Here is a 16,928-nt window from a genome sequence, read left to right on the forward strand (position 1 = left end):
TAAGAGCAACAGTTAAATTTAGTCTAGGCTTTTTTTTTTTTTTTTTTTTAAAGAAGAAAACATAGGGCTCTCTCTAAATCTTGCTTGCATGATTACTGAATGCAGTGTCCTCTGCTGGTAATAAGCGTCACTGTCCTTGTTTACAGAAGTCTGACATCAAGCATGTAATTTTAACCAAAATAAAAACATTCCTCCTAATATTAGTAATCAAGATTCAGAAAAATTAACAGTGTACATGTATATTGTATTTCATATGCCATGCTCAAGATCACCTACTTTGTCCCTAAATATACAAAGAGGTTACAATTAAATTAGTTTACCTTCACATTTTTGTCTCTCATAGTTTCGTCTAATCTGGTAGCAATAGCAATTGCTTTCTCTTGTCTTGATTTGTCCAGGAAATACATCATCTTAGCACCTGAAGAATAAGAAATAAAGCCACATTTGAACAGACACTGTCAACATTCAATAACTGATTTATTGTAAAATTATAAATTGATACAGAAAACAATCCAAAAATAAAGAAAGGTATTATTGTTAATTGAGGCCTTCTACAGATTTTAGAACATCTTATCAACTTTCCATCCATTATACAAAATGTAAGAAAACTGTATTTTCATATTTTACCTAGTATAAATGATGACAAGGCAAAAATATTTTACAGTACGTTAAGAGCATAGGTTGAAGTAAAGCTGTAGCTCTGCTACCAACAAAAATGAAATGCTCACTAGAAACTTTGCTTCAATTTTCACTAAAATGTTAACAGAAATAGGATGCCTGAGGCAAGAGTTAACCAGGAAAAAAATGGCAACAGGCATAACAGGGAAAGAATATCTAGGTAATTAAGACATTCAAATCAGCATACTAGTTGAGACTCACCCTGCAATGATAAAGGAAGTAGCAGATGTCTTTTCAGAACCAATTTGAAGTATTTTTTTAAAAAGCTCTGGAGTTAAAGCTGCTAGAATAATGATAACTATTCAATTGTGTTGGCATGTATGCCAGAAAGTCTTTAAGTAACTTATCAAAAGAATTACAAACACATGTAATTCGGCATTCTATCTGAGCAAGTCCAACAGCATGAATGATATTCCCCTTCTCCCATATATGCAACACACACAAACTAAATAAGCACACAACCTACTACCAAGGAAAAACAAAAAGTATGGTTTTGACTGAAAAGTGTCCATGTAAAAGCAGCACCATCTTACTCAGATCCATTCCCTGTCTGTATTCAGTCTCTTATTTGCTTACTATATTCTTTTCTCAGTAAGTTTTTACAGCTTTTTATGCCTACTTGCACTACAGAACAAAACATCTAAGAAGGCGTGAACCAGAATATATTCTTTCTTGTGGAATCACTAACAATAATTATTCATTACTTTTATATTAGTTACATTTAAATCCAATGAAGACTATGATGTAGCACAGGGATGTCAGCAAGGGCTTAATTTAGCCTGCAGAATCTTACTAGTGATTCTGCCTGTAACAGGTGATCTACCTCTAAAGGGCCAATGGAGCCATGGAGCAGCCAGCCCTATTCTAAAGATGAGCCCTGCAGGTAGGTGCTGGGAATCAGCAAATCCAGCTGGGCAGCATCCAGTGATTGGGGCTGATGATTCCCAGCTGGATGATATAAAGGCAGACCCAGGCTCCATGTGAGAGCCTGGGCCGAGGAGAGGACTGGGAGTACACTCTCCCATAGCTGCAGCTGGGGACAGTGTAGGGTCAAGTAGTTCCCCAAGGATCCCTGACTAACAAGCTGCTGAAGGTCAGAGGGCCCCATAAGATAGGAAGGGAACTATGTTGTTTCATGTTTCATTATTTATGTTGGAGAATAAACACAGCCCTTAAGCACAGGTTATAAACTGAACTAGGTGTGTCCACTTGTATTCCGCAGAATGGTGATTTAACCCACTAGCCTGCAATGCCCAAGAAGGAAAGTACCACCCAGAGTACTGGGTGTGCAGGTCCTGCAATTGTAAGAGACATCTAGACTGCAGTGAAGGTCAGTAGGCAATCCCAAATTTGATTATGCTGAAACAGGCGACAGTGTTACACAGTCACACAATGAGTCAAAGTTCATCTACATTACAACCCAGAACCATCCTTTTTTCCAACAAGCCTATCCTCTAAATAAACTTGTTAACAGTATTAACCACATTGTAATGCTCCAAAAACTATTAATCTTAGTCTGTGCCACTACAATACTCTAAGAGATTGTAAGTGAGTCAGTAAATCAAGTACTTCATGCCACTTGACTGTTAATGACTTAAACAATCATTTATCCATACTGGAATAGTCATTGGACGGAGAGAGAGAAAGAGAGAATATGATTCTGTAAGTCCAGTGGTTAGGACACCCAGCAGGGGGGTCCCAGGTTCAGTCCCCTTACTCTAACCACTCATTATTTATCTACAGTGGAACAGTTTCAAATTAGGTTGAGGGATCCTCAAGACAGAATATCCCATAGCTCAGTAGTCAGCACACTCTCCTGACAGGTGGGAGGCCCCCTGTTCAAATCCCTTCTCCCCTCCTCTGAAAGAGAGGGGGGGAATTGAACATGGGACTCCTATCTCCCAGACAAATGCTGTAACCACTGGGCTAGAAGTTATAAGATGGTAACCTCTTCCTCCTCCTGTTTTGTGTGGAATGAAGCAGACATCTAACTCATTCCTGGAAGTAGCAGCTTAGGTGCCTCAGCCACCTGCCTCCAGACAGTGAGATCCTGTTTGTGGATCGCAAGGAGAGGTAGGTGCTTCTCTGCAGCCTGTGCTCGTGCCTATTTCCATGAGAGGGGCAGGGCTTAGCCCACACTTCTCCTCAGCAACTCCTATTGTCTTGCCTAGATAGCTCCTCACCTAGCATGCTGGTTTTTGTGGATCATATTCTTAGGCGCCTATCTATCCCCATTCATTGTATCAGAGCCTCAGTATCTAACTAACGCAGTGTTATTTATTCCTGTGATTTTCTAGGCATCTAAAAGTTAGGTGCTCTGATGCTCAACATTACAATGTCTAAATCCCTTCGTGGAGCCCACCATAAATGTCTGATAAACGTGAAGCCTCTTTTTACCCTCAAGCTGTTGGAAAGAAGAAGTTTTATTTTCTCTTTCCCACACCACTGCTTTCATGGGGGTACGGTGGGAAGGGGATCTCTCCTCTAAACTATTTTTATCTGGAGTTTTCTGGCCACCACAAAGGTGACAGATTTCCACTCCTCTACTCTACCCTCAAGTTTTTTTGTCCTACTGCCAACTAGTAACTTAACTGACCACTCTTAAGCAGCAGCAAGAGCAGTGTAAAACTGACATGATTCCTGACTTTTCCATCATTACCCAGTGTTGTGAATAGCAGCTGTGAAAGTTAATAGTCTTGTTCTTTCATTCTGTTGCTGCTGCTTGCAAAGCCATGAGCAGAAGCAGAGGCACTCCAGCTGAGTAGAACATAAGGAGGAAGAACTGTTTACATTACAAAGGTTTTTTGAGACCATAAAGGCTAGAATCTTATGTTTTCTTTTAAAAATAAATCCTGTAGAAATGAAAAGCTTCCCACAGGAGGCTTTGAATGGGCAAGAGGATTGTTAAAGCCCTACAAACAGAAATGTCAAAAATAATTTTTATCTGAGCATCTGGCATATTCTAACTGGAATGAAGTATAGAGAAAGATATTAACTTGATTAATTATTTAACATAATTTAACACTTCACAGCACCGAATGAAACAAACCTGACAGTAGATGTAGAATGGAGGTAGCATTATGTTTGAGAAACTCTTCATTAAAACTTTCCAAGTCTTTGTTAACAAAGATTTTCCGCATTTCTTGAGTTAGGACCTTGTTCACAATTTCTGGGAGATTACTATGATCAGATACTAAAAAAGAGAAAAGCAGAAAGTTATCGTTTCTGCTATTGTTCCAGACAAACTTCCCTTTTAGCGATACACCACTTTAAGCATGTATACACACACATAAAAGGAAACACACTTTATGGCTGAAATCAATTTTACAAAAGTCAATATTTTACCATCTTTGGTTTTCAGCAAACTATCAGATGGCCTCAATAGGTTCTGATGACATTCTGAACACTTTGTATATAAATGTATTTTTTTGCCGTGTGTCAGTTTTTATATATTACTATGTTTGTATAGTATTTAGACACTATAAAGTATCTACAACTGCTTCATTGTACATACCAGATTTAGAGAATTTAATCAAACATTCATGTAGCCATGGGTTATTACTATTGATGGCAAAAGCTCTCTTGACGGACTGCAACATTAACAGAAACTTTCCTGTGCAAAAAAACAAGAAAAAAAAACAAAAAACCCAAAACCAAGGTTATATACTTTTCTTTAACTTTTTGTATCCTTTTAAATTTCATTGCTGACACCTTCCCAAATCTTTAACTTTCTCAAACATACCCAAAAATCCCAATAATTAATAATTATATAAATATATAAATAAAATAGTAATAACAAATCCCAATTTAGTTTTTAAAAATGCAATATGCTAGATACCTTTTTACTCTCCTGCTTTCAGAAATTTTAAAAAAATTCAATGTGTTTTTACAAAATGATAGCAATGTTTCCTGAAAAATCCATGTAAAAATAAGTATAATATTTAGGTGTCTAGCTTTTACAGGAAGCTATGTCCCTGAATCCTTTGTGATTTAATTAGTAAATCTAATGCAAACATTAGAAGCTAAGTCTTATGCAGAATTTTCGTATCTGTACTCTCTTAATACCCAGATATAAAATACATGTATAACATTATGGCAGCCTCTAACTTCATTCTATTATAATGAGCTGCTGGTTATTATAATTAGCAACACTGCTTTAGCTATACTACTCTATTTTTTAATTGCTGAAGAATTACAACTAGAAATATTTTTCCATGTCACATCTCATTAGCATATAACCACAAATTCCTTTACTCAAAGTCAGTTTTAAGAACAAAGAAAGGTGATAGGATAGATAGATAGTTTTGCCAAAGAAAGGTGACATGACAGATAGTAAGCTTTCTGTAATATTTATCCACTAACTCTGGGCATGATGGAAACTCTTGTTTCAGTAAATTAGTAAATATAGATTACAGTTGGGTAAAAATAGGTTGAAATGAAGGATTAAAACATTTGGAGAAAAAATGAAAACTGCATATACCTTACCTTTCCTAAAGTATATTTCAAATGCTAACAGGTGTGTGTCTATATTATCTGCAACAAGATTCTTAAGTGGTATAAGGAACTTAATAGCTTCTTCTAATGGATTTTCTACCTATTTTAATAGAAGACAAAATTAGGATTACATCATAAAAATGAGGCATCTATTATTAACTTACATCTTTTAAAAAGATGAAGCTTTCCATGAAGTTCATACTACCATGCAGTGACATATCAGTCTTTTTGATTTTTTAAATAGACTCCCACCTGGCCCAGTCCCATTATTCACAGCAAGTAAAAGAGTGCCTGGTTTCTAGAGTATTGGCACAAAACGAAAAATCTTAATTTATACTCAAGAATGCATTACCTACAGAGTTTAAGAGATCACATAGCCAACCAGTAAACCATGATGACACCTACCTGAAGTAAACTGAACCAAGAAAAACGTATTTGAAGAAACAGTTGATATACCACTGCTCTCTTTTGACCATTTTAAGTTGACCAGGGTGATTATAGTTATATGTGGTATTACCGTCATGTGTTTCAGATGGGTACCTTCTAACTAATATCATCTATAGTAGTGACAAGAACAAACATCTGAACTAATTCATAATTTAAAAAAATAGTTTCAGATGTTTACGAACATACACATTTAAGTTCCCATGTCAAATTTTGTGGCTGTCAATCACATTTTCCTACTTTTCTCTACTCTATTGCTGTGTGAAAGACATATAAATGACAGGGCTGTACAGAAGAACAGTGCCTACAAAAACTTGACTGATTAGATAGCTGATGTGCCAAGACCATTGCCTACCATGCTGATCAGCATTGTCTCATTGTTTCCTTTTGCTCCCTCTCTGATTCCACTTGCTATCTTAGACTGTGAGCTCTTTATAACACAATACATACAATAAAATCTGTTTTCTCTCATACCCCCCTCCACCCACCACCGAACTGCTGTCAAATGCATAAACTAAACATACTAGGGAAAAAGCAAACTACCATTTTTCTGTAATCTTTTATTTAATTATAAGTGTTATAAAATGGTAAGCAAATTTTTGTACAAAAATGATTTTTAAATTGATTTGTCTTTTTAAAAGGAATGGAGATTTCCCATGTTACAATCTTCCAGAAGTATGGAGGGGGATGGCCAAAGAGAATATTGTAACATGAAACTGACAGGAATTTGACATAGCAAGTAACACAATGCTTACTCTTTCCAGTTTTTCAGGAACTAACTCTTCCTTGGGACCACTAGTTTCCTCCTCTTCCTCATCTCGTTTTTTCTTTTGATTCTTTTGCTGACGTTCTCTTTCTGCATGCTTTCTCTCCTCTTCAAGTTTGGCTTTCTTCTGTGCTCTTCTTTGCTTGCTAAGCATTTTCTTCAGTTCTTTGGCTGAAAGGTTTTCTACATATAAAAGAAAAAAGAGATAATTTAAATTAACACCTGATTTACAGACTCAATTTCAATAATAATCTTGGTTTTGCTCAAACAATATATGGGCATCTCTAGGCTTCTCATATAGAGAACAGAGAGATGTACTTATACAGAAATTTCAAAAAGCAACCTTTTCATTTATCAGTAAAATGCACCATTTATTATATAGTTCAATATTATTGGACATTACACTTCCAACACAATACATCCTGTAATCTTAATAAATAAATGCCACGGATTATAAAAGTAATATAAAAATGAAAGACCTGAAATTCAGAAGTATTCATGTAAACCATGAGTCAGTTAAAATGCAAAATTTGGAAATCCCATTACATTATTTATGTTCTGAGACATTATTAGAATACTCTGTACTCACATAGTGACTTTTGTCCAAAAATCTCAGGGTTCCCAACTAAAGGTGGATGACATTTTTCTTGGAAACTAAACTTAAATTCACCATTACCCTTAGCTCCATTTCATCTTAATATTCTTGGCAATATCTACTGGAAACATCCTAAAACATTCATATTACAATGGTGTGTTTGAACCCTTTAAGTACATAGACTTATATCACCTTCTAAGTCAAGTTTAACTGTTATGTGCTAGGTGCTTTATAGAGGAGCTTACACTATAAACAGACAGACATCCTTGGAAAAATCATGGAACAGGTCATCAAGGAATCCATTCTGAATCACTTGGAGGAGAGGAAGATGATCAGTGACCATGGATTCACCAAGGGAGAGTCATGACTGACCAACCTGATTGCCTTCTATGATGAGATGACTGGCTCTGTGGATGTGGGGAAAGCAGTTGTCGTGATATACCTTGACTTCAGCAAAGCTTTTGATATGATCTCTGACAGTATTCTTGCCAGCAAATTAAAGAAGTATGGGTTGGATGAATGGATTATATGATGAGCCTGATGATCTAACTAGCTTTCTGTCCAACAGGGAGTAATCAATGGCTCGATGTCTATTTGATAGCTGGTGTCAAGAGGAATGCCCACGGGTCGGTCTTAGGGCTGGTTTTGTTCAACATCTTCATTAATGATCCGCATGATGGGGTGGACTGCACCCTCAGCAAGTTTACAGATGACACTAAGCTGGGCGAAGTGGTAGATATGCTACAGGGTAGGGATAGGATAAAGAGTGACCTAGACAAATTGGAAGACTGAGCCAAAAGAAATCTGATAAGGTTCAACAAGGACAAGTGTAGAGCCCTGCACTTAGGACAGAAGAATCCCATGCACTGCTGCAGACTGTGGACCGACTAGCTAAGCAGCAGTTCTGCAGAAAAGGACCTGGGAGTTACACTGCCACGAAGGCTAATGTCATATTGGTTTGCATTAGTAGGAGGTTTGCCAGCAGATGGAGGGAAGTGATTATTCCCCTCTATTTGGCATTGGTGAGGCCATATCTGGAGCATTGTGTCCAGTTTTGGGCCCCCGACTCCAGAAAGGATGTAGACAAATTGGAGAGAGTCCTGTGGAGGGCAACGAAAATGATTAGGGGGCTGGAATACATGACTTATGAGGAGAGGCTGAAGGAACTAGGCTTGTTCAGTCTGCAGAAGAAAAGAATGAGGGGGGGATTTAATAGCAGTGAGCTAGGCTGTTCTCAGTGGTGGCAGATGACAGAACAAGCAGCAATGGTCTCAAGTTGCAGTGGGGGATATTAGGAAAAACTTTTTCACTAGGATGGTGGTGAAGCACTAGAGTTACCTAGGGAGGTGGTAGAATCTCCATCCTTAGAGGTTTTTAAGGTGCGGCTTGACAAAGCCCTGGCTGGGATGATTTAGTTGGGGTTGACCCTGCTTTGAGCAAGAGTTTGGACTAGACCTCCTGAGGTCCCTTCCAAACCTAATCTTCTATGATTCTATTATCTTCATGAAGGGAGAGAAAGTGACTTAAGTGCATTGAGCAGTGCTGTAAAACATACATCTTGTTATACATGATACATTGTGTAATTTATTATTCTCTGAAGGGAGGACAAGATTTATTGATTTCACATTTGTCAATTCTTCCTGTCTTTAAAAAAAAAGAAAAATTAAATGGATTATCTTTGAATTTCTCTCTTTGTCAATGCTGTCTCATCATCAAGGTGCTCCGCATACATGCAATAGTCTAGTTGTGGCATCACGGGTGCATAGGTAGGAAAACAAGGTTACTTACCAGTAACTGTTGTTCTTCGAGATGTGTTGCTCATATCCATTCCAATGTAGGTGTGTGCGCGCCCCGTGCACAGATTCCCGGAACTTTTTTCCCAAGCAAGCCCTGCATGGCCAGCCTAGGCGCCCCCTGGAGTGCCGCGCTCATATCGCGGTATAAAGGGCGCTGCTGGCTCCACGGGTCCCCAGTCCCCTCTTTCTGCCAACTCCGACAGTGGGGACGGGGGGTGGGTTTGGAATGGATATGAGCAACACATCTCGAAGAACAACAGTTACTGGTAATTAACCTTGTTTTCTATCTTCGAGTGATTGCTCATATGCATTCCAATGTAGGTGATTGAGTAGCCATACCTTGGAGGAGGGTAGGAGTTATTGGTGACCTGCTCTTGACAGCACGGCTCTGCCGAACCCTGCATCTTCCCTCGCCTGTTCCACGATGGCGTAATGCGACGTGAACGTATGGACTGACGACCAGGTCGCTGCTCTGCAGATGTCCTGCAGGGGAACCCGCTCCAGAAAGGCTGCGGAAGAGGCCTGGGCCCTAGTGGAGTGTGCTCTCACCGCACCTGGGAGGGGTACCCCTGCCTGCTCATAGCATGCTTTAATGCAGGCAGTAATCCAATTGGAGATGCGCTGGGTGGAGACAGGTGAGCCCTTCATCCTATCCGCCACAGCTACGAAGAGCTGTCGACTTCCGGAAAGGCTTGGTCCTCTCGATGTAGAAGGCCAAGGCTCGCCTGACATCCAGCGAATGTCCTCTCCTTTCCTCCTCCGACCCATGGGGTTTTGGAAAGAACACAGGGAGGAAAATGTCCTGGTTACAGTGGAACTGAGACACCACCTTAGGCATAAAAGCCGGGTGAGGTCTCAGCCGAACCTTATCCTTATAAAACACTGTGTAGGGGGGCTCTGAGGTCAACGCCCTTAGTTCGGAGACCCTTCTGGCCGAGGTGATAGCCACCTGGAAGGCTACCTTCCATGATAAAAGGAGAAGGGAGCACGTGGCCAGGGGCTCAAAGGGGTGACCCATTAGCCCGTTGAGGACCAAGTTGAGGTCCCAGGGTGGCACCGGGTCCCGCACCTGAGGGAAAGTCCTCTCCACCCCTTTAAGGAACCTCACCGACATGGGGTGAGAGAATAGGGAGCGGCCCTCCATGGGTTGGTGGAAGGCCGAGATGGCCGCTAGGTGTACCTTGAGGGAGGCCAAAGCCAGGCCCTGCAGTTTAAGCTGCAGTAAGTACTCCAGGATAGCCTGTATAGGTGAGATGCTTGGGTGCAACCCTCTCGCTTCTGCCCACCCCGAAAACCTCCGCCACTTAGCTCTATACGTTACTTGCGTGGACGACTTCCTGCTGCCCAGGAGGACCTGCTGAACCTGAATGGAACAGGCTCTCTCTCCCTCCGTCAGCCACAGAGTCTCCAGGCGGTGAGGTGGAGGGAGTCCAGGTCGGGGTGCAACAATCTCCCATGGTCCTGGGAGATCAGGTCGCATCGTCCGGGTAGCGGAATCGGTTCGGTGATGGAGAGGTCGAGCAGCATGCTGTACCATTGCTGTCTCGGCCACGCTGGGGCGATCAGGATGATGTTCGCCCTGTCCCTCTTGATTTTGAGGAGGACTTGGGGCAGGAGCGGGATGGGGGGGAATGCATACATTAAATCCCCTGTCCAGGGAACTAAGAAGGCATCGGACAGAGAGCCCGGCTCGCGACCCCTTAGCAAGCAAAACCTCGGGCATTTCCTGTTCCCCGCTGTAGCGAACAGGTCCAGACGGGGAGTACCCCACCGTTGGAAGATGAAAGCCACTATGTCCTGGTGTAAGGACCATTCGTGGCGGGGAGAAAAGGATCTGCTGAGGCGGTCCGCCTCGCTGTTTCGTACCCCCGGGAGGTGAGAGGCAGATAAATGAAACCCGTGCCTCACCGCGAAGTCCCATAGGCGAATAGCTTCCTGGCAGAGTGCCGAGGAGCGTGCCCCTCCCTGCCTGTTCACATAGAACATGGCTGCCATATTGTCTGTGAGGACTTGGACTACCCTGCCCCTCAGGAATTGGAGGAAGGCCTTGCAGGCCAATCAGACCGCTCTGAGCTCGCGTACGTTGATGTGCAGAGCTCTCTCCTCCGGTGACCACAGCCCTTGAGTGCCCTGGTCGTGAGAAATGTGGGCTCCCCATCCCCAATCGGATGCGTCTGTGATGAGCGTCACAGATGGGGTAAACTCTATAAAGGGGACGCCCATCATCACTTCCCTCGGGTCCCTCCACCAATCGAGGGACGACAGCACCTGTGGGGGAACCAGGACCATTCTAGTTAGAGAATGCCTGTGCGGTACGTACACCGAAGCCAACCACCTCTGGAGAGGTCTAAGCCTCAATCGTGCCAGTCTTACTACATATGTAGAAGCCGCCATATGTCCCAACAGCTGCAGGCAGTGCCTGGCTGTCGTCATGGGGGACAGGTGGAGATCAGATATGATGGCTGCCATCGCCTCAAACCTCGTTTGAGGGAGGAAGGCTCTGGCTTGTACCGCATCCAACCTGGCTCCAATAAACTCTATACATTGCACCGGAATGAGTGTGGACTTTTGCTCATTAACAAGCAACCCCAGTCTAGTGCACAATTCGCGTGTGAGGAGCAGACTATGTCTCACATGAGAACTCGACTTCCCCCTGATCAACCAATCATCCAAGTAGGGGAAGATTTGAACGCCGCTACGGCGCAGGTGGGCTACCACCACGGCCATACATTTAGTAAAAACCCTAGGTGCTGAGGAGAGCCCAAAGGGTAGGGACCGAAATTGATAATGGCGTCCCGCTACCACAAACCTCAAAAACCGCCTATGGGCAGGCAATATGGAGATGTGGAAGTATGCATCCTTCAAGTCAAGGGCGGCATACCAATCCCCTGGGTCAAGGACCGGAATGATTGTGGCGAGTGAGACCATACGAAACTTAATATGCCTAATATACTTATTTAGGCGACGTAGGTCCAGAATGGGTCTAAGGCCTCCCTTCGCCTTGGGGATTAAGAAATATTTAGAATAAAATCCCCGGCCCTCTTTGGCCACTGGGACTTCCTCCACCGCCCCCAGCATGAGGAGTGACTCGATCTCCTGTACTAGGAGTTGAACCGAGGCCAGATCCCCAATGGGGGACAGCCTCGGAGGGGTGTTGGGGGGGAAGGCTGTGAGCTGGAGGGTGTACCCCTTGGCAATCACCTCCAGGACCCACCGATCCGTATTAATGGCTTCCCATTCTATAAGAAAAGGGCGAAGCCTATCCGGAAACGGCCGGTCAAGATCCCAGATAGAAGGAAGAGTACCACCCTCCTGCTCTGGGTCAAAAACGTTTATTAGAATTACCCCCTTTAGCAGGCCCCTGCTGGCCCCCGCAGAGGACCCCTGGCGGCCTCCTCTGCTGGGACCGCGGTAGCGCTCACGACCCCTCCTCTGCTGGGCGGGTCGAGGAGCCGGCCTGGGCGGGGGTGGTGGTTGCCTCTGGGCCTGAGGTCTGGACTGCTGTCTGGAGGCCTGGGGGGCATACAACCCGAGGGACTTCAGGGTGGCCCGAGAGTCCTTGAGTGCGTGGAGTTTGTCGTCTGTCTTCTCAGAAAACAGACCCAGGCCATCAAACGGCAAGTCCTGAATGGCCTGCTGAACTTCTTGGGTGAGGCCAGAAGCCTGAAGCCACGAACAGCGGTGCATCACGACCGCCGAGGCCATCGCTCTACTGGCGGTGTCCGCCGCGTCGCTAGCCGACTGTAGCGCAGCGGTAGCCACCGCGGCCCCCTCCTGGAGGATAGTGGAGAAATCCGCCTCCTGGTCGGGGGGCAGCTGGGAGGCAAACCTCTGCATTGAGGCCCACAGGTTCTTATTGTACTTCCCAAACAGGGCCTGGTGGTTGGCTACTCTAAACTGCAGCGCCGCAGTAGAGTAGATTTTCCTCCCAAATAAATCCAGCTTACGACCCTCCTTATCCTTGGGAGTGCTACCTTGGTTCCTCTGACGGTCCCTCTGGTTGGCCGCATCGACCACGAGGGAGCTCGGCGTGGGGTGGTTATAGAGGAACTCAAATGGTTCCTTGGGAACATAATACTTCCGTTCCACCCCCTTGGAAGTGGAGGGCAGAGAGGAGGGGGTCTGCCAGAGCTTCCTTGCAATCTTCATGACATTGTCATGTACTGGCAAGGTCGCCCATGAGGGCCCCACAGAGCTCGAGGGCCCAAAGAGGGGTCCTCCTCCTCAGACATGAGCTTAAACTCCATGCCCAAGTTCTCAGCAGCCCTCTTTAGGAGGTCTTGATGGGCCCTGAAATCAAACAGGGGGCCCTTACGATCCCTGGCTGCTGCCTCATCTGGCGATGAGGAGGAAGAGAAAGGTAAGGGTGCAGTGGAGGGTCCCTCCCCTGGGTCCGAATCCTCCGAACCCTGTTCTTGAGCTTTAGGGGGCGGGGGTACTGGGGGGGCCATCACCGATTGTAGTGACACCGAGCCCTGGGGCATAGTGGCATTCCAGGGCCCCCAATACGGCCACTGCCAAGGCCCCTGGGTCCACCCGGGGGCTTGCAGAGAAGGCTGATGCAGCCGCACGGCCTTCTTGTCGCCGGAGCCCCCCGTACGTCGCTTATGTCGCCGACGCGTGGAGCGGTCCGACGAGGACGACGTGGACCGGTGCCGACGTCTGCGGTGCCGGCGATACGAGGTGGTCGGGGACAACGATGACGATGTAGCAGACCTGCCCCTGCGGCGAGAGGACTTGCGATGCCGCTTACCCCCTCGGGACCGAGAGCGGTGCCGACGATGGCGATGCTGAGGGGAGTCCAGTCGCCCCGATGTCGGTGTCGGGCCCATCGGAGTCTCTGGACCTTTCGAGATGACCGACGGTGACCTGGAGCGGTGCCGGGACGGGCTCCACACCGAAGAGTGTGAGCCCGAATTCCGGTCCCTGCTGACGTTAGAGCTGGACCCACGGCTCCGGCGACGGACTCGGGACCGCCCACGGTGCCGCGGTGCCGAGTCGCTCGACGACCGAGAGTTGGAGCTCGGAGGGGAGCCGACGCTCTCCACCCTCCGTGACCGTCTGGAAGGAGACTTGGATTGGGAACGTCTCCAACCACCGAGACCACCCAGCGCGGGTTTGCCTCGAGACGCGGGTCCCTTCTCCCTCGGCCGAGGGGGGACGGAGGCATAGGCATGGCCATGAGGGCTCGTGCCGCAGTAAACGCCTCCGGCGTCGACGGTCCTTGCGGGTGCACTCCCCCACCCCCAGGAGTCGGCGGAGACCTGCTGCGGTGCCGAAAGCGGTGCCGGTGGGGGGGCGCTCCGCACCGACGACACACTCGGTGCCGACGGAGACCGGGACGGCTCAGAGGCTGGACGGAGCGCCGACTCCATAAGAATCGCCTTTAGCCTCGCGTCCCGCTCCTTTTGAGTGCAAGGCTTAAAGGACTTGCAGATTCTGCATTTGTCTCGACAGTGTTCTTCTCCAAGGCACCGGAGACAGCGGTCCTTCGGGTCACTGATAGGAAAGGCTTTAGTGCACAAGACACAGTTCTTAAAGCCTGTGGAGCCCAGCATGACTCCCGTAGAAGGAACCCCGTCCAGGGTTCTAACTTAACACTATAACTACACTAAACTAACTCTATAACAACTATATAACAACAAACTTGAAACCAGTAAATAACTAGGGAATGAGCTACTTGCACGCAGCAAGAGACGATAGTTCCAGCAACCGTCACAGGCAGAAAGAAGGAACTGGGGACCCGCGGAGCCAGCAGCGCCCTTTATACCGCGATATGAGCGCGGCACTCCAGGGAGCGCCTAGGCTGGCCATGCAGGGCTTGCTAGGGAAAAAAGTTCCGGGAATCTGTGCACGGGGCGCGCACACACCTACATTGGAATGCATATGAGCAATCACTCGAAGATAGAACGATCATCTTTAGCTTTTTTGCAAGCATACTGCATTTGAAGAACCTTGTAACTAATTTACTCACGATTAGATCTCTCACATTTACACCGAGAAAATATTTTTCCCAATGAATACCAGTTTCAGATTATTTCCCAGATGTAATTCACTTGTATTTTGCCAAGCTGAAGCTCAATTTATTTCCTGTATATATTTCTAACATTTCTAGATCTCTCTGTATGTTTCCCCCAGCCACAGCACTGTGTACAAAATACCTAAAATGTAATGTGGCGTTTACCGGTTCTATTTGATTATTAATATAATACATTAGGTCTAAAACCAATTCCTACAGAAATCCACTGACCACCTTCCCCCAAACTCAATACATGATTGTTTTATCATTATCTTTTTGTTTATTATTTTACAGCTGTAAGATCTATATAACAGTGTTCATATCTAAAACAAGCAATTTTTAAAAGATTTTTTAATACACCAAATGTTTTACTAAATTCAGCCTACATCTGTCTTATGTTCATCTACTAATTTTGTAATTTGATGAAAAAAACTTGTCTGGCATAACATTTATTCCTATTTCTCTTCAGTCACTTATCAAACATTCAAGAAAAAAAATGAAAACTTCTGTATATTACAATACAATCATTTTATACCCTGCAATGTTATTTAGCTTAATAAGTTTTAATTGTGTTATATACACATATTAGCCTGCATTACTGTGTAGATACCTGAATTCACTTCTTGTTCTTTGCTTTCGTTGGATAGAGGATTATCATGTAGTTTCAAGTAGATTTCAATTGCCGATCGAGCAGCCTTGAAATAGAAGGCATGTTTCCTGAGAATATCTTCTAATCTCAGTAGGTCTACGTAGGCTCGGAGAGTCATCTTTCTCATACAGTATGTGTGGAAATCAAACTGATCATCAGTTATCTCAAAAAAATGCTTAAAAAAAAAAAAAACCAAAATCACTCTTAAATCATGTCACGTTTTTCTGTTTATTATTATCTACATACAAACATACAAAATGGAGCAGCAAGCAACATTATTTACAACCCCTACATATCTAACATGGAAAATAAGAAAGAACCATTTATTACCAAAATGTGGCTAAGAGAAATCTCCCCTCCAACTCTTTTAAAAGAAAGCTAATTTAATTTGCAAAAAAAAAGTGATGTGAACAGCAAGATGTATTGTTCCGAATCCATCAGAAAATACTAATACATTTTATTTGTTTTTTAAATAGAGTCTACATTTTTAAACAGGTAGAAAAGAGATGGCACAAAGCAATGTAAAATAGTTCTGGATAATAGCATGTCAAAAGATTTATGGTTATTGGATTTTTTTTCATTTTCAGTTTTTTAAATAATAATTAAATCAACAATAAAGACAAGGTCTGTTATCCATTAAGTTAACATACCAATTATATAGCATTTAAAAAAAACTGCAGTATCAAAATTTTTAAATGTGAAGAATGACATGCTGAACTGATTGAGGCAACCAATATTTACACTGCATTATGAAAAATTTTATACAGGAAATAGACCAATCTTTTTACCTACTTACCCTTTCCACTTCATGACATTTTTTCAAGGCATCACCATACTTCCCTAGTCTCTGATAAGCTGAAGCACATTCAGTCTGGAACCACATACATTGCATCTCATTTAGATTTTCCATAGCAGATGTCCCTTCCTAAAATGAATATATTCATAACTGTTGAAACCAATAATTCATCAGCTGCTGTTACCCTTCTCAAACATAAACTTGTTACTAAACAACCATTCATTCATCTATAAACACATTTGCAATACTATAAAAAATGGCTACAACTGCAAAACCTCTCATTAAATAGTTATTGACAATCTAAAAAGAAAAATAACTCCTGCTCCAATTGATCTTTCTTTCAGCTTCCTAGTTGCTTTAAGTGGTACCTCTGCACGTCACATGGGCACAGATTAACATGCTTGAAAAATAATTCATTTTGCAGAGTAATTTCTCAATATTTTTTCAAGATAAACTCAAATAAGAGAATAAATTCAATTCCCTCTTCTCGGATTAAGAGGCAGTGAAATATCAGACTCATTTTTATGAGAATCCTTCAATTTAGGAAAGATTCAGTTTATTCTTTTTTGCCTGAATCAGAGGACACACCTGCTAGTTTAAAACCAACTGGTTTACTACCAGTTACTCCTAATACCTCTACTGACCCCAAACAAATGTTTATACTCTGGATTTCATATCAAGACAATGATAT

The 16,928-nt window shown here is 43.8% G+C and overlaps 1 protein-coding gene across 5 annotated transcripts in view; it reads right to left on the minus strand.

Moving 5' to 3' along the window:
* The window catches only part of NAA16 (N-alpha-acetyltransferase 16, NatA auxiliary subunit), a 104,091-nt gene that overhangs the window by 3,076 nt on the left and 84,087 nt on the right, over positions 1-16,928 (minus strand). For all 5 annotated transcript variants that reach the window (XM_067563178.1, XM_067563179.1, XM_067563177.1 and 2 more), the window contains 7 exons: positions 16,238-16,366; positions 15,403-15,616; positions 6,372-6,565; positions 5,164-5,272; positions 4,193-4,291; positions 3,728-3,871; positions 321-418 (listed from right to left, as the gene is read on the minus strand). In XM_067563178.1, coding sequence (XP_067419279.1) covers positions 321-418; positions 3,728-3,871; positions 4,193-4,291; positions 5,164-5,272; positions 6,372-6,565; positions 15,403-15,616; positions 16,238-16,366 — 987 coding nt within the window. The remainder of the gene's footprint in view (positions 1-320; positions 419-3,727; positions 3,872-4,192; positions 4,292-5,163; positions 5,273-6,371; positions 6,566-15,402; positions 15,617-16,237; positions 16,367-16,928) is intronic.

This window comes from Emydura macquarii, unplaced genomic scaffold (genome assembly GCF_026122565.2).
Source record: "Emydura macquarii macquarii isolate MOO-44397 ecotype Brisbane River unplaced genomic scaffold, CSIRO-AGI_Emac_v2 contig_2473, whole genome shotgun sequence".
Classification (NCBI taxonomy): Eukaryota; Metazoa; Chordata; order Testudines; family Chelidae; genus Emydura; species Emydura macquarii.